Source organism: Eleutherodactylus coqui, chromosome 3 (assembly GCF_035609145.1).
Source record: "Eleutherodactylus coqui strain aEleCoq1 chromosome 3, aEleCoq1.hap1, whole genome shotgun sequence".
Lineage (NCBI taxonomy): Eukaryota > Metazoa > Chordata > Amphibia > Anura > Eleutherodactylidae > Eleutherodactylus > Eleutherodactylus coqui.
This window is the reverse complement of record NC_089839.1, coordinates 206,218,753-206,237,344: the sequence shown is the minus strand read 5'-3', so window position 1 is coordinate 206,237,344 and position 18,592 is coordinate 206,218,753. Positions and strand designations below refer to the sequence as shown.

Sequence of the window (18,592 nt, the reverse complement as noted above, 5' to 3'; positions counted from 1 at the left end):
CTCACGTGATCTAGACTCTATGCTTCTCTTAATACATTCCCAAACTGTGTTTGTCTTTTATGCTACTGCATCACACTGTTGACTCATGCTCAGTCTGTGATCTATTAGTATACCCAAGACTTTTTCACATGTGCTGCTAATTAGCTCAATCTCACCTGTTCTGTATATGCTTTTTTTTTTATTTTTCTTTGATGCGCAGTAGCGAGAGACCACAGTGCAGGACGCCTCTTTATGGTTAGCACTTCCTACTGGAGCTTGCAGTTCACCTTCAGTCCTGGCTCATGCTTTTTATTTGTCAGATATTATACTGCCACCCCTCCCCCATAAGATAATGCAGACAGTTTTTTAATACTCTTTATTACCCGACGTCTTTGGCTTGTGGCCGAAAAAAACTTAAAGTGACCATATCAAATCTGCCCTTAAAGAGATGAGACAATGCAGCCATAAAATAACGAGAAGGGGGAGGGTGCCGTGTATGGCCAAACCACCCCCAGGCACTGTTGTGAAGCGGGAGAAGTCACATGATAAAGATTAGGATAGAAGATGATCAATTAAAGCGCATTTCTCCATAGAACCCAAAGTAAATAGAAATCCCATTGTCTTCTCTGGTCCTTATAAAGAAGAAACACTTTGTGGGAAAGCTGAGTGACACCAAATATGGCCGCCTTTACAAGTAACACCCAACTTTCCTTGAGTCTTGAAAGCAAGAACTGATACACGTAGTGACTGCATATTACTCTATAACTAGTGAAAGTCCAGATAAAGACCGGTGAGGGAACGGTAATGACGGCCATATTGATTGTCACGCTGTTGAGAGAACAATATAAGCAACCAGTGTTCTTTTAGGCCATGTTCATATGAGGCAGCTTGGCTACAGAACTTCCATCCAGATGAGGAATCTATGGCATTGACAGTAGCAGCAAAGTGGATGAGATTTTTAAGATTTTTTGCGCCCGTTACACAAAGTGTCCTCACAAAATCTGCATGGAAATTGACTTGTGGAGGAATTTTGGATCTGCCTTATGGCAATTATAGCTGTGGCTTTGTGGGGTAGATTCCACCTCTACAAACGAGGGGGTGAATTCCACAAGCGGTGTGGTTTTGACACTGATTATGAGCTTCAGAATGGCCGCTGCAGGCTTTTCGCAGCAAATTCTGCCCTGTGTGAACATAGCGATAAGGGGAAATGCTTTTTAAAGAATAATCCCACCACCAGCAGACGGAGGTTGGGGAAATAGTTGTAGCAGCTTTATAATATGAAATCACCCCAATAGTCGCCCTGTAACCGCAGCAGCTCTACCAAGAGCATGACATAACTGCAGCAGAGGCGGGAAAGCAATGAGATGAAAGTCCCCTTTGTCTTCACAAGAATAAATAACTGTCCAGAAAAGACATCACTGAATGACTAAAGCCTCCAAGACAGTGGGCGTACCCACAGTTACCAAAAATACAATTCTGATGTCTGATATACACATAAGAAAAAGAATAATACGTAGAGGGGTCTTATAAATCAGAACAGTGGGGCCTAAAAGAAAGGAAATCACCTGAACAGAACTGTTAATGGTCACCACTGAGCACCTATATATACACACCAACATAATCTACAGCAGATTCACTGTGTACATATATTACTTATTCTATACTGAATCCAAGTTCCATCCAGTATTATCCTCCAGAGCTGCACTCACTGTTCTGCTGCTGGAGTCACTGTATACAAACATAACTTATCCTGTACGGATCCTGAGTTCCATTCTGTATTATACTCCAGAGCTGCACTCCCTCTTCTGCTGGTTGAGTCACTGTGTACATACATTACTTATCCTGTACTAATTCCAAGTTCCATCCTGTATTATACTCCAGAGCTGCATTCGCTATTTTGCTGGTAGAGTCACTGTGTACATACATTATTTATCCTGAGTTCCATCCTGTAATATACTCCAGAGCTGCACTCCCTCTTCTGCTGGTTGAGTCACTGTGTACATACATTACTTATCCTATACTGAATCCAGGTTACATCCAGTATTATCCTCCTGAGCTGTATTCACTGTTCTGCTGCTGAAGTCACTGTGTACATACATTACTTATCCTGTACTAATTCCACGTTACATCCTGTATTATACTCCAGAGCTGCATTTCCTATTTTGCTGGTAGAGTCACTGTGTACATACATTATTTATCCTGAGTTAGATCCAGTATTATACTCCAGAGCTCCACTCCCTCTTCTGTTGGTTGAGTCACTGTGTACATACATCACTTATCCTATACTGATTCCAAATTACATCCAGTATTATCCTCCAGAGCTGCACTCACTATTCTGCTGGTGGAGTCACTATATCCATACATTACTCATCCTGTACTGATCCTGCGTTCTTTCCTGTATTATACTCCAGAGCTGCATTCACTATTCTGCTGGTTGTTACAAGAAGCAGGAAACAAGCTTGTGAACAGAGACCATGGTAACTGGTAAATTCACATTCAGCAGGCTCAGTGCAGAAATTTCTATGATTTGTTCCTCTGAATGACGCTTAGAAACTCCATGTTCTTGGTGTAGAATTCACACACCACAGCTTGGTGTTGAGCTGCGGTGTGTGACTTCTTCCTACTCTCATCCAGTGTAGATGAGCTCCTATAAAATACAAGTCGTCAGCGTAAGGCATTAAACATGGTAGGAATGCTGGGAGATGTTGGCTCTGAAATTGTGGCATAGTGAGTGCAGCTCTGAAGTATAAATATACAGTAACTCCAAGCACAATGTATCTAGGGAGGACAATCTGCATCAATGTAGATTTGATGAGCGCTTTTCAAATTAGCTTTTTTTCTGTCAAGAACAAGAGAACAGAGACCACAGGAAAGTAATAAAAGGTAAGTAGTGATGGCATGTGCGGGGGAGGTTAAAACAACAACCTCCAGGAAAATCATTTACTGTTTAAACTCCTTGCTTTTTGGTGACAGCAGCAGCTTGTACTACAACAACCAGCAGCATAGCACCCGAGTACAACACCGGTACCCCCAGCCCCACCGCTTGGGGGCGATCATTACTGGGGCAGGGTCTACTATAACCCTCCAGATCTCTAGCTGATGTTACCCCAACAAGGTGACTGTAAAAGGCAGTACTACCCTCTCCACTCCCCCCCTGCGCCAGTACCAGAGGTCTGTATGACCTCTCTGCGATCACTCTACATATCATTGTCAGCTATAGCAGTATAAATATATCCACACATCCACGTTAAAACCAACTCATAAAAACGGCACCAATTAAAAAGAGTCATCAGGGAAGGGAAATACCTAAACCAGTCCAGGTCTAGTGGCGATACCTACTTCAACCCTGGTTCTGCCATCAGCATATTGGGTATGACGTCTTCCACTCCTGTTATCATAGGGGCTAGGCTCACTGGCTAATTTCCATATCTAAGCCAGCTCCCTTTTGTATGTGCATGCGCTGTGACCAAGAACGGGGATGGCTCAGTTAAAGAAATGATCCAGTCAGCTGGGCTCCTATGAGAGAGGGGAGGAAGACTCCATTCCACTGGCCCTTGACTGGATGATTTTTTTTTCTCCTCCCCAGATGACCCCTTTAGAGCAGCAGAAGACTCCTTGTAAAAAGCAGCATGTTCCCTTAAAACCTTTATACTTTCAGAGTTTCTGATTGGCTGAAGAAACTCCACATAGACGATCCCCAATGGCGGAGAGCAGGTCGCCGTGTAAAGCACCATGGTGAGGACAGAGCTCAGTCTTGGATGTGTCTGTTCTTTGCTGTACAATCATTACACTGGTTTAAAAAATACGGGTCTTCATAAAAACATCCCTCCTGTCTGACCGCCATCACAGCGGCGTTTATCCCCGGAGAAGGGCAGCGCTCCAGGCAGCAGATAGTCACACCGGCAACCAAGGGATATTAAATATATAAAGTCACTGAAGGACGCAGGGCGACTCCTGTTATAAGATGTCTGCGCGCTTGTCTCGCACCCGGCTGCGGGCTTTAGTTCTGGCTTTGAAGGCAGCAGAGTTGAACATGTGCTGGGGAGAGAAAACAAGAAGAGTAAGATGCTATATTGACAGACATCAAAGCTCCGCTACACACCCCCATACTTCACTGCATTGCTTTCTGGTTATATCAGACAGCTGTAAACACTGCAGCTCATCAGGGGGCAGAAGTGAGATGCAAGGTCCTGAAGCCAGAGTTTATAGACAACCAGCAGAATTATGAATGCAGCTCTGGCTGCAGAAAGGAGTATAAAAAAAAATGTCATGGAGGGTCAAAAAAAAAAAAAAAAAAGAATTAAGGTACTTTTCCCAGAGTGTTTATCACCTGAATTAATTGTTGGAAACCGCTAGTTCAGGCGGTAATCATCCTGTATACATGGAGCTGCTGACAGGGCACTAAGTGGTAAATGGCTCACCTGAGGGAGTCACTTGGTTTTCAGTTCATCTAAAAACCAAGCAACTGTTTGCCTGCGTAAACAGCAGTTGCACAATCTTTGAGACGGCCCATTTACTGTGAATGGTAGCCAGAGCGCGTGTCTATTCACAGAACGACTATCACTCCTGTGTAAAAGCACAAGCACAATAGCCGTTGGGCTGGCTGTCGGGTGCTAAAGTGCTTGATGGTCATTCTGTGTAAAAAGTGGAACAAGTACAGTATTTGGTAACACGGCCTTCTAAAGTTTTTAATTATTAACAAAGGGCTATGGTTTGCCCAGATGATGGGGGAGAGAGCCTGGTCTAGGTCATCAAGAAAACTTCCCCTCGAATGGTTTGAAACTAATTAACAAGCTGTGTGAACGGTCGTCTTTAAGTGTGAAAGCGAGTACAGTCTGTACGACAAATGATAATTTGCTCATCGTTCAGTTTACGCAGGTCTAAAAACCAAACAAATCATTCCATGTACGTAAACAGGTAGTTACTCATCTATGAACTACCTGTTTATTGTGAATGCAGGTGGGCGAACCAGAACAATTTTACGGCCCGCACCATGTGCATTCACTGAGCGATGATTGATGATGTGTAAAAGCATCCGTGTTCAACAGGCACGTCACTTCCTCACACAGAAACGCAATGTTTCATGTTGGAATTCCTCCTACGGATTTTGGGCACTAACAGGCAAAAAGCCGTAAATTTTAGATACGGAAATTGGCACAGATTGTGGTGCAAGTTTTCTGCTGCGGAAGAACTGCATCAACCCTGCTACATGCTGCTCTATCCGGTTTTGCTCATGTGGGCAGCACTGGCCAATCAAAACAGATGTCGTGTCTTAGTCCAATGAAGCATACTAATGCATTCTGTGCATCTGGCAGTCAGCTATCATATATTCCAGGAACCTGAAGGTCACATTAAAGTTGGTTTATAAATTTCAGGCAGAAGACGTCCTGTAAAAATAGGCGATCCGCTAGGAGCAAAATACAGCAGCACAAACATTTCCTATACTGAACTCCAAGGGGAAATCGCTAAGAGCTGCACCAATAGACAAACAAATCCTCAGCTGTAAGCAGGGATAGATTAGCAGCCTCTGGCTGTAAACAAGGTTTTCATTTGACAATAGCAAGCAGAGGTACTTAAAACAGCGATTAGTTGGAAAGTTAATAGAGCATTATACATGACTGGATGCACCGTTCTATCTCGCAGCGGACAGGCTCCCATGGTCTTACCTTCTCCGCTCTTGAGATTTTATTTGCTTTGATCGCTGCAGCGTCCAGGACCAATGGGGGCCCCAAGGAGAAGATGTCTCGGAGTACCTCGTTGTGCTGGCCGAGGGACATAAAAGCAGGGTTAGTGTGCAAGGCTGTGGTCAGGCGTCCATTCTCAGTGCTCAGCCATTTACCTGTAGATGATGGCGCACTCCAGAGCCCAGCGCCTCTTTAAACGAGCTGTAAGTTCTCCTGCGTGCCCAACTGTCCATGTACATCACTTCTAATCCAAACTTTATGGTCTCCTCCTGGTAGTCGCAGTTCTGTGAAGAAAGTTTTCAGTTTACTATGAAATTCCATTAAACCGGCGCCAAATGGTCTGTAAATCCGCTAATCATGCGCGAAAGGGAGCAGTGGTATTGTAGGCCACGGGAAGGTTATAGGGGAAACACCTGAGGCTTTCATCATCTACATGCCTTACCTCAATGTAGTGTAGGACATCCCGGAAGATGGAGCGCTGCTTCCTGCGATCAGTCTTTGCACGGTATTTGTTGCTGTCGGTGGCTAATTGCTTCAGCGTCACGCAGAGCGTCTCTGTGTCTTCAGAGTAGAAATCCTCCTGCAGGAATTCAGGGAGATCAGGAGATATTCGGATCATACGTGTGCTGCCGTGTACAGACTACAAAGCTTCACTTACATCCAGATCACGAGCGAGCTCATAGAGAAGCGCAAGGGACTCGCCAGCAGCAATACGGAGACCGACGCTCTCAGAGGCCAGAATGCCAGACAGGCGAGGAAGATGACTGCAAGATGAAGGAAAAACAATATACCAGCTGTGTATATATAGAAGATGCCCAGATTATACTAGCATTGTCCATATACACATTGACAAAAAAACAAAAATAATGCACCCAGATAAAAATACTGAATAGCTGCAAAACTTCCCTGCAATTACGTCTCAGGCAGATGTGTAAGTGACTACAGTTGAGGTCTGATGGGACACTGGGTCTTGCCACCTGAGCCCCTAAAAGTGCTTCTGCTAATGCCTTATATAAAGGCTCTCGGAGGCCCCTTGTATGTAGTGACCTCTTCCTCCGCTTGTGTGAAGCTTGTTGGCCACTAGACGCCTCTACGACGCAGAGAAGACATTTTGCTAGTTAAAGGGGTTATCTCGCGGCAAACATCAAAATTTTACATTAGCCCATTCCCCCTGTCACCCCCCTGGCATAAAATAGCATTTTAAAGCAGTTTTTAAACCTCTTGCTACTCACCGATGTGATGAAAGATGAACTTATAAAATTCTTCTCCCAAGATGGCCGCCGGTCCTTTCCCAGGGATGCACTGCGGTTTTCTCCCATGGTGCACCGCGGGTCTTCTCCCATGGTGCACCATGGGCTCTGTGCGTTCCATTGCCGATTCCAGCCTCCTGATTGGCTGGAATCGGCACACGTGATGGGGCGGAGCCACGCGATGATGCGTAGAAGGGGGCGGAGCCAGAACGCCGCTCGTGCCCGGACTGTCCAGAAGGGAGAAGACCCTTCTGCGCAAGCGCGTCTAAAAAAGCAAGAAGACCCCGAAATTAGACGGGGACGCCAGCAACGGAGCAGGTAAGTGAATAACTACTGTATGGCTCATATTTAATGCACGATGTACATTACAAAGTGCATTAATATGGCCATACAGAAGTGCTTAACCGCACTTGCTTTCGTGAGACAACCCCTTTAATGGACTTTGCGAGAGATGCATGATTGGAATGCAAGAAGCTGGATGGTTATATTGTCGAACTGTTTGACATCTAGGCCAAGTTCTAACCAAGCTGAAAGGTGGTACTGAGAGCAGTAGTTACATGAGGGCGCACACACACCTGGCAAAGAGGCTCCGGGCGGCCCAGATAGACCACCAGTAGAGAGGTTTGTTTGATCCACCGACAAGCATCAGTAGATCCAACAGTTTCGTTGTCCATTTAGACACATGGCACTTTCATTACAAAACCCTGCCTCTGCCTGGACCATTACCAGGCACTTTGCAGAAGGAGATTTGACATTACGAAATGCATTATGTGTTCTGCCATTAACACCCCAACACCATCATTTGCAGTAGTGCTGTGAACAAGAAATTGCATCGGACTGGAACCGTATCATCTTTAGGCCGCCTGCACACGAGCGGGTCGGATCTGGCAGCGAGAATTCTCGCCGCGGGACCCAACCCGAGAGCCTGCAGGGACGAGCGCGTACTCTCCCGCGCCTGGCGGCCCCGGCTCTTTCATGTGCCGGCTGCGGCACAGCCGGCGCATGCGCAGACCGGAGCCGGCGGCCGGGTGAGTGCGTGCCCCGCACAAAAATAGGACATGTCGCGGTTTGTTTGCCGCGCGAGATTTCGCGCGGCCAAACCGCGGCCGTCTGCATAGGAGTGCGTATTGTAATGCACTCCTATGCAAACTTTCAGTGGCGCCCGTGTGCAGGCGGCCTTCGTGAAAAATCCAGGAAACAAACACTTGAATATGGTGTACTGTGCTGTCAGCTTGCTCACTTCATGTATGTCTCACGATCCACTGCTTGCTCAAGCGGGTTCACCTGCCCCCGGTCCTGGGCTTTAGCAATAAGAAATTCCATGCAAGGAAAGAGTGTACCACTGATGAAGGCTTTGTGCAGCCGATACGCATCTGGTTAGAGAGGTGTATACCTGGTAATTTTAATATGACTAAATGAAGGAAGATTACAATCTTTACTCTTCAAGCAAGCGTGGATTACACCCTTTCCTTACATGGAATTTCTTATTGAAAAATCCAGGCTCAGTTTGGGAGTCAATGACAGTCATGTTTGGCTTTGGAGACCTCAGAGTGAGCACTTCAATCCTGCCTTGGCTGTGAAGTGGCATACTTCCGCCACTACTGGTGTGATGATCCGGGACAGCTATCGCATACAACAGTCGGTCCCCCCTAGCAGTGGTACGAGGCACAATGACAGCTCAGCGATATGTTCAGGACATCCTGCAGCCACATGTGTTCCTCTCATGGCGGCTTCCAAGAGGCATTTTCCAGCAGGATAATGCTCGGACGTACACAACGATGGCCCAGGAACGTTTCTGCAGGTTGCCACAGCTACCTGGCGTTCCAGATAGGCAGATTTACTGCCAATCCTGCATGTATTGGTCCAGCCAGGACGCCAACCTCGACAGCCTACAAGTGTTCAAGATCTAGAAGTTCAGTTGCAACATCTTCAGGGCAAATGTGCTGCAAGATAACATACGAAACCTGTATATCTTTATGCCCACCTGTATCTTATCCTGTATCCAGGCTAGTAGCATCCCAACAGGGTACTGGAGCCTCCATATATCCTCCCGTATCTCATAATGTATCAAGGCTAGAGGCGTCCCAGCATAGTACTAGAGCCACCATACCCTTCCATATCTCATCATGTATCCAGGCTAGAGGTGGCCCAACAGGGTACTAAAGCCTCCATACCCTCCCGTATCTCATCATATACCCAGGGTAGAGGCGGCCCAACAGGGTACTAGAGCCTCCATACCCTCCCGTATCTCATCATATATCCAGGCTAGAGGCGGCCCAACAGGGTACTAAAGCCTCCATACCCTCCCGTATCTCATCATATATCCAGGGTAGAGGCGGCCCAACAGGGTACTAGAGCCTCCATATCCTCCCATATCTCATCATGTATCCTGGCTAGAGGCGGCCCAACAGGGTACTAGAGCCTCCTTTGAAATGTACAATTTTCCCTAATAAAATCCTTTCGCAGTAATATTGTAATCGATTCTATATAGCGTCATTACATTTGCACGTATAAAGCTTCACCCAATTTTAACTCCTTCTTGGCTCACTATTTTTCTGTTAAGGAGTGCAATTACTGTATTTAGCCTGGATTATTCGGTATCTGCCTGCCCTCAGAGCGTTGCGGTTGCCCTGCGCCTTTTGTTGACACTCACCTCTCCAACGTTTTCTGGATCTGGCTGGCCGGACAAATGGTTAACAGCAATGCCCAGGACTGGATGGCACAACACACGAGGCCTTGCTGTGATGGCGGGGTGCCATTGTTCTCAGAGTACAATAGAGCCAGTATTCCCTCTAAGACGCTCAGACACGACACCAGATCCTGAGGAGAGAGAGGGTCAGTCACATCCTTATTATAAAGGTTCTTTACACATTTCAGGAGTTCATCACTTTGGACCAGCAACCGTAAACCTGATTGGCTGTGACCCCCAATGGTTACCCCAAATGAAGGGTAGCAGCAACAGGTAGCAGACTGGGCACTATCTGCGTGGCCTCTTGCTTGCCCTTCGGTAAATGGCACATATTCAGATATGCTCTATGAAAAGGAGTCAGGCCTAGGAGCCCTCACTAATGTTATTCTGACCCTCCTGTAATTCCTACAGTAATACATTATTATGGACGTGCCTCATACCTCCACATCAGAAGCAGCAATAAAACAGCAGAGACCAAGAGCGGCAGCGCACTGCGAGGAAGGAAGGAAACCAGTGAGGACCTGCTGAGCTGTAACATTTAATATGGCAGTGCATGTCACAGATGGGATTACTTACACTCTGCCGAGCAGTCACCCCAGCACTGGAGTCCGTCAAGATGCTGATGAGTATTGGTTTTAGACAGTGGAAGACATCTTCACCTTCGGGGCCGGAACCCAGCTGAATGCAGAGAAGAGAAAGTACTGTGGCGGCCAGAGACTGCTCCTCATCCTTCCCTAAGAGAACAGCCAGAGAAGGAAAAAGTTACATGGAAGATGTCGGCACTGTCGTCTACTAGTGAATAAGCGGGCGGCATTCTCAGTGATGCCACAGCCGCCCAATCTAGTGAAGCAAAGAAAAACAAACCGCTCCATAGTGCAGAGAGAAGAGGAATAATGGTACCCGAGTGCCAAAAGGGCAAGCCATGGGGTGCGTCCTGGTAGCGGCAGCCTTCCCAAACCGGATTGACAAAGCTTCTATGTCAATGCATAGATGGCTGCAACAAGGGCAATGGCGCACGAGGATGAAGGAATCAGGCTGGAGGAGACCTTCATCTGGCTTTAACTGACAAGCAGCAACACAACTATTTATTATTTCAGGGGCATCCAGTTTTGTGTGCCGCTTGTGACTCCAATTTTACCTATAGTGTAGTTTGTTTGCGGTTTTCTTTTTGTCAGCTAGTATGTATAATCCAGGTTAAGATTTTTTGGTATGTATTATGTCTGCCTTTCAGTGTCTTATTGATATTTTGTTCTATAAGGTCTATCATGCGATACATAAATGGCTGGGATAGTCATGTGACATGTTCACATGACTGATGTCATCTGCTCCATTTCCCCAGTCTATTCAAGCTTGATTGTAATGCTACTTGTCAATAAAGGCCAGATGAAGCCGCCGGTTCGGTGTTGAAGCATGTTGCCCGCAAGGTCTTCTCCTGCCCGATTGCTCCGTTCTAGCGCACCATTGTCCTCGTTTCCTTCTTCTATACTCTATTGTGAATGGATATGCAGCATTCTCAGTGATGTCACCGCTGCTCTCGAATGGATGGATGAGCGGAATTCTCACTGATGTCACCCCTGCTGTTTATAGTGAATAGATAGGCTGCATTCTCAGTGATGTCACCACAGCTCTATAGTGAATGGAGGGTCCCCAAATTAACAGCAAGTACAATAACCAGTCATCTAGGAAGTGAATACCTTTTTTCAGACAACGTTCTAGAGCATCCGTAAAGGTGACACGTCTCTCTGAAAGGACGTCGCCAAGAACCTGCGAGGACAGAGCAAGGCGCAGGCTTCCCAGTGCAGCAACTCTTGTTTTTGCGCTGTAAGAAGTACATACAGATGAGCTGAGTAGACACAAGCCCTAAAACGCTTCACTGCACTGCAAACCTTGCACTGCACCTCTTATCTGTAAGGTTTTCGATGTCCTCCTTCAGCTTGTCCTCACGCTGCTCCTGAGCCGAGAGAAAATCCTGCGCATCATTGCCTGTAGGGGGCGACATACATGTTATGTTTCACACTGTTCGCTCGTGCGGAGTTTACGTGTATGAGGCCGACCCTACAACACTCACCTGACCCTTCCTCTGCCACACTAACAGTTTCACTGGCACTGCTGCAGTGGCTGAGGATATCACTGGCTCCTTCATCCTCGCTGGCCTCCGAGTCTGCCCGTGTCCCAGCCCGAGAGCCTGAAATGGAAGAAAATGTATGAGGACGGATGAAACACCTAGTCAACCATCACAATGATACAAGTCCTGCTGCAGCCAGAAATGAAGACCTGCAAGCATCAGCCTGAAAATCATGCAAAAAAAAAAAAAAAGAAAAGGTGCAATGAACACAAACAATGAAGTGGAGTCTAAGAATCCGGTCGGTGCAGATGCATCAGCTTCTTATTTCAGATGGACTGCCCCTTTAAATATAATGACACGTCGTCCCCAGGCCTGTGTCACGCTTGCTCGTAGCTGCAGGCAGACATATGAACCTCCTGACCTGCACTACTGTGACACACAAGCTCCATGTCCCGGAGTGGAGGTCACCGAGACCTTCCTATAATAGCAGGTGGTTATTCTGGAACTGCAGCCGCCCCTCGCACATTGGGGATTTCAAATGAGTCACAATGATAACAAATCTGTGTGACTTACTGTACTCAGGACTCCTGCAAAGTAATGTGTCCAGTGCTAAAGATTGAGGAAGTAATTAATACTATCAGCAGGTCACACATCAGCAATCCTTCTAGAACTGACACCACTGGAGAATGAAAAGTTCTGCAACTTTCTAATAAAACTGGTGAAAAACTTAAAGTGTAAGATCTCTGCTTTCAGTCGGTACACGGAAACACCTGGGTCCTGATCTAGTCCTGCTCAACTCCTTCCCGTTCCAGGGTGTAAACTTACGTCCTATGGATGGTGCGTGCTCAGAAGTGGAGTAGGTGCAATCTGGCTGTTACTGAAGCCAGCCTACTGTTGCAACAGTAGGGATCAGCGAAAACACTGATCCCTGCTGCTAAACCTTTACATACCATGATCAACGTTGATCGCTGCATGTAAAAGGTTTGCAGAGGGGGGGCCCTTTTCGGTAACATTTTCGGCTCTCCGCCATAAAATCACAGAGGGCTGATGGATTGCCATGGCCTCTGATTGCTGTAAGAAACAATAAAGCATTGTACTGCAATGTGTTACCAGTGCCATCATAGCATAAATATTTTAAAACTCATGTTTGGTATCACTGCATCCGTAACAACCCGTACAATGAATTGCACACGCTTTTCATCCCGCAAGGCGCACGCTAAAGAGAAAAAAAAAAAAGAGCCAAGGTACTTTTTTTTGTTCATTTCGCCTCCTATAAACCAATAAAAAGTGATCAAAATACTACATGTAACTCCAAATTGTACCAATAAAACTACAGCTAATCACAAAAAAACAAGCCCTCGTATGGCAATGTCGACAGAAAGCTACAGTTATGGCTTTTGAAAAGCAGAGCTGAAAATCCCCCTAAAAATCATTGTGCTCTTAGATCATATCACTAAGGGGTTAAACAACAGTTTGTTACAATGTATCAGTGCAGACAATCTTCTGTGAGGTAAACATCAGCAGGAATCTCTCTCCTGTCCTGGGTTCTAGGCCAGTTTGCTTCTAACTACAAGGATACATTGTAACAAGCCCTCAACTGTGTAATCAGGACTAGATTAGGAGAGGTTTTCAATGCCTCCATTCACTGAACGCAAACAGAGATTGAACATTGTGGAGAATTGAGCCACAGAATTTATTAGACAGGTGCAGGTGCTTTAGGCTGGGCACACCTGGCGGACAAATCGGATTTTTTTCTGTCGCAGTTTGATAGTGATGTGTGAACTCAGTCTTAAAGATGCGGCTAAGATGACTTCTGTGAAGTCTGTCTGCATCGGGTGGCATCGTGGCTCGCAGGATAGAAGCCACATGTGGCCAATGACATATGTGAGGGCTACATGGCAACTTGTTGCGGGTGACACATTATAAAGTCTTATAAAAGTGCGCCATGTCGGATGATCCCCATTGTGAACAGCCTTGATTGAGCATGTTTTCGGGGGTCGTGCTGATCTGTTGAACTATTAATTGACTGTGACATTTCACGGAAGCAGAAAATTGCTGCATAAATTGAATGTAAGCAGAGTGACGGGCAGAAAAAAGGACATGAAGGCGAGCAATATGGAGGGCAGTGAGGATGCGCCATAATAATGGCCATATGACCAGTGACATATATAGTGTACCGAAGGCGTGATCTGTCCCTTGTATGCAATTCTCATATTCCAGAACGCTCAAGACCTGATACAGCAATGTCTACGTGTAACGCCTACTGTCCCCTGTATGAAACTCATTCCATGTGACATGTGTAGCAACTCTGCCTATAGTGGTCCAGAGATGGGCGAGTGGCAGCACTATGCGGGATGGGGTGGAGGCAGCAGTGCAGGGATGGGATGCGACGATGGAGGCGGCAACACACGATACAGGCATGGGATAATGGAGGCGGCGACACGCGGGGATGGGATGATTAAGGCGGCGACACAGGATGCAGGGATGGGATCATGGAGGCGGCGACACGCGGTGATGGGATGGAGGCAGTGACAGGCGGTACCTTTTATCAGGTGGAGTTTATCTGACACCTTCAGCTGCAGCAGCTCTTGTCTCAGAGAGCCTGAGTGGTGGGACGGGAAAAATACAAAATATGACCAGGTGTAAAGGCTGTGCAAGAGAGAAATGCGTTACTCCACCCTCATACGGCGTGTCTATAGGAAAGCTCACCACAATGTACACAACCCTGGAAGATGAATAAGGCCTCCCCTACAAATAATGTATGACCTGCCCCCATGCCCTGTGTACACAAGACCAAGTAAAGACCCCCCCCCCCCCCCCATTGCTCCAGAACTTCGTATAGCCCCTATACCCCAGGTCTACGAGTCTCGGTATAGTTCCCATACCCCACGCCTACAGGTTGCAGTATAGTCCCCATATACCATATCTACGTGACCAGTTGCAGTTCCCATACCCCACGCCTAGAGGTTGCAGTATAGCCCCCATATACCATATGTACGTGACCCGATGCAGTTCCCATACCCCACGCCTAGAGGTTGCAGTATAGCCCCCAGATACCATATGTACGTGACCCGGTGCAGTTCCCATACCCCACGCCTAGAGGTTGCAGTATAGTCCCCATATACCATATCTACGTGACCCGGTGTAGTTCCCATACCCCACGCCTACAGGTTGCCATATAGCCCCCATATACCATATCTACGTGACCCGGTGTAGTTCCCATACCCCACACCTACAGGTTGCCGTATAGCCCCCATATACCATATCTACGTGACCCGGTGTAGTTCCCATACCCCACACCTACAGGTTGCCGTATAGCCCCCATATACCATATCTACGTGACCCGGTGTAGTTCCCATACCCCACGCCTACAGGTTGCCGTATAGCCCCCATATACCATATCTACGTGACCCGGTGTAGTTCCCATACCCCACGCCTACAGGTTGCAGTATAGTCCCCATATACCATATCTACGTGACCCGGTGTAGTTCCCATACCCCACGCCTACAGGTTGCAGTATAGTCCCCATATACCATATCTACGTGACCCGGTGTAGTTCCCATACCCCACGCCTACAGGTTGCCGTATAGTCCCCATATACCATATCTACGTGACCCGGTGTAGTTTCCATACCCCACGTCTACAGGTTGCCGTATAGCCCCCATATACCATATCTACGTGACCCGGTGTAGTTCCCATACCCAACGCCTACAGGTTGCCGTATAGCCCCCATATACCATATCTACGTGACCCAGTGTAGTTCCCATACCCCACGCCTACAGGTTGCCGTATAGCCCCCATATACCATATCTACGTGACCCGGTGTAGTTTCCATACCCCACGCCTACAGGTTGCAGTATAGTCCCCATATACCATATCTACGTGACCCGGTGTAGTTTCCATACCCCACGCCTACAGGTTGCAGTATAGTCCCCATATACCATATCTACGTGACCCGGTGTAGTTCCCATACCCCACGCCTACAGGTTGCCGTATAGTCCCCATATACCATATCTACGTGACCCGGTGTAGTTTCCATACCCCACGTCTACAGGTTGCCGTATAGCCCCCATATACCATATCTACGTGACCCGGTGTAGTTCCCATACCCCACGCCTACAGGTTGCCGTATAGCCCCCATATACCATATCTACGTGACCCGGTGTAGTTCCCATACCCCACGCCTACAGGTTGCAGTATAGTCCCCATATACCATATCTACTTGACCCGGTGTAGTTCCCATACCCCACGCCTACAGGTTGCAGTATAGTCCCCATATACCATATCTACTTGACCCGGTGTAGTTCCCATACCCCACGCCTACAGGTTGCAGTATAGTCCCCATATACCATATTTACGTGACCCGGTGTAGTTCCCATACCCCATGCCTAGAGGTTGCAGTATAGCCCCCATATACCATATCTACGTGACCCGGTGTAGTTCCCATACCCCCACACCTACAGGTTGCAGTATAGCCCCCATATACCATATCTACGTGACCCGGTGTAGTTCCCATACCCCACGCCTACAGGTTGCAGTATAGCCCCCATATACCATATCTACGTGACCCAGTGTAGTTCCCATACCCCACGCCTACAGTTTCTGGTACAATTACCTTATCCTGGGTCTATAGATCCCATTATACTCCCCATATCACAGGTCTACAGGTGCCAGTATGTCCTATTACTCCAAGTGGTCCCCATTCCCTAAATCTCGCTATAGCCCCCACACCCTGGGTATACAGGTCCGTGTATACTCCTCCTGGTATAGTTTCTATCCCCAGGTAGCTCCCACACCCCGGGTCTACCGGCTCCACTATAGTTCCCAGTGTACAAGTAGCCTTTGTATTGCGGTCAGTGAAGGTCTCTGAGTCTAAGTTATAACATATGCTACAGGTGCCGGTAACAAAGTATCAGAGGCAGTCGCCCCTCCCCCACACGTGACCCGGACAGCGCCCTGGGCGGCCCCCGGTTGCTCTCACCACGGCTAGAACTGCCCTTCTTGCTGGCTGCAGTACTCCTCCGGGCCCGAGGCATGGTTCTGAAAAACTGTCAGCGTGTGCCACACTACACCGGGGCTCCACTGCCGAACAGACTCCTGGGACGTGTAGTTTTCTGAGCGCTATCTTCTCTCATCCTGGCCAACATGGGAACCACAACTCCCGACAGTAACCGCGAGTGTTACGTTCAGCGCGCCGTTCTAGACGCTAAGCATGCTGGGAGTTGTAGTTGGTATTCAAGGGAAGAAAATACATCACCCAGGGTGCAGAGCGCGGCCGGAGACGATTTCCTAGCAACCTAGCGCGGGAATAAAGAGCGCGTGGCCTGAGGTGTGAGGAGCAGTGTGCTGAGGAGAGGGGTGTGCAGTTCAGCCTCTCAGTGGTTCTTATTTTCCTCACAATTCTGCAGTTTTGTATAATTTTTCAAACATAATATATACTTTTGGTGATTGTTACAGCGCCTATTATGGCCACCAAGTACTCATTCCATGCTGGCATATGTCCTGACTAGGCTTATTACTGACACAGGCGTGTGTGACCCATGTATTAGGCCCGTGTCACGCGGTTATATTTATGTGCTCCATACGCAGTGAATGGAACCCCTTCATCTCAATGTGATCGTTCACATGTGTATATTTTTTTCTGCGCATTTTGGTCATGCAAAAAAAAAAAAAATCCAACATGCTCCATTTTCCTGCACATTTGCGCACCAAAAGACCTTGTTGAAATCACAGAGGTGAGAGGAAAAACAGCCAAAAAAAGTGCAATACCTGATAGGCTGCAGAGCAGGCACAGTCCCCGCAGGCACACTGCTCCCCAATCTGGGCTGCACATTAGTCTGCAGTGAACAAGTATCATAGTCTGGCAGACTGCATTTAGGGGTTACGGCGACTGCGCCTGCCCTCTGGCGAGTGTGCCTATTGTGATAGACATGATGATTAGTCAGTATAAAATGTCTATTGATTTATACTAAACTAGATGTGTTACGCAGCTGTAGTGACTTTAACTCTTAGAGGCTAATGACTGCATAATTTCATTATAGTAATTGCCGGACAATGGCATGGTGAAAAGATATGTGTTTTGTGACTTCAGCCTAATGTGGAACTCTGCTGCATAAGGAAAGAGTTAAATCACAGTGTTATGTTATTGCTTGTGTTCATCTTGAGTGTTTTCCCAGTCCTTCCCCATCCCCCCCACACAGAATCTTCTTCAACAAAGAGATACAAACGTGCTCAAAACTGAAAGTATGTAAGACAAAGACTTGCTTATACATTGGACTTGAGAGAAGGTGGGCAGGAAGGAGGGGGGATTCTATATGATCCGACAAATGAGAAATCTATATGTTACTGATGTAATCTGTTGCACGCCCATTAAAGGGCAGGTGTTATGCTTTACAATAAAAGGGGCTGTCGGGGTGTTTCTGCCCAGAGAGCCATTTTGGATATGAGACTGATAGCTTGTGTCTGATCTGGTCGATGATGTGTGCACACTATACAATTTGGAAGCTACAAAATACCCCGAAACCTGCTGGAGAAAACCATAATCCAGATCAGTGGCGTCCCTGGGTGGGCCCTAGTAGAGATTTTGATTTCTTTCATTCTGGAAAAATACAGAGATCGGCAGATAGCACGCAGAACTCAGGGGCCCGAAAATCTACAGAACACGGTAAGATTGCTTTATGTAAAATCTACCGATGTGAGCTGATTTCTGACTGCTAATCTGCCTGTTTCTGATCCAGAGTGATAAATCAATGAAAGGCAGGTAATCTAGTTCTTTCTACCCGGAAAAGACCACCGTTTTAACCTGCCTAAGGGGTATTTTGTATGCTGTGTATATTATGTCTGAGACGGTTAAAAATTGTGTATACAAGACCAAGAGATAAATTCTGTGAGGGTTAATGTGTCAGAAGGGCGGACTTGGCTGTTT

At 47.1% G+C, this 18,592-nt stretch overlaps 1 protein-coding gene across 2 annotated transcripts; it reads right to left on the bottom strand.

The window, feature by feature from the left end:
* Positions 1–324: 324 nt before the first annotated feature.
* Positions 325–16,845, bottom strand: IFRD2 (interferon related developmental regulator 2). 2 transcript variants are annotated; one of them, XM_066596879.1, is made up of 13 exons: positions 16,649–16,845; positions 14,210–14,269; positions 11,671–11,787; positions 11,501–11,585; positions 11,297–11,421; positions 10,179–10,336; positions 10,043–10,093; positions 9,567–9,733; positions 6,322–6,427; positions 6,106–6,243; positions 5,819–5,947; positions 5,646–5,741; positions 325–4,017 (listed from the first exon to the last, which is right to left on the bottom strand). In XM_066596879.1, the coding sequence occupies exons 1-13, from the start codon at positions 16,701–16,703 to the stop codon at positions 3,937–3,939; spliced, it is 1,368 nt and encodes a 455-aa protein (XP_066452976.1). In that variant the 5' UTR covers positions 16,704–16,845; the 3' UTR covers positions 325–3,936. The 2 variants fall into 2 exon arrangements, with proteins under 2 accessions (XP_066452976.1, XP_066452977.1); XM_066596880.1 differs by lacking the exon at positions 14,210–14,269 and having other exon boundaries at positions 16,649–16,844.
* Positions 16,846–18,592: the final 1,747 nt, after the last annotated feature.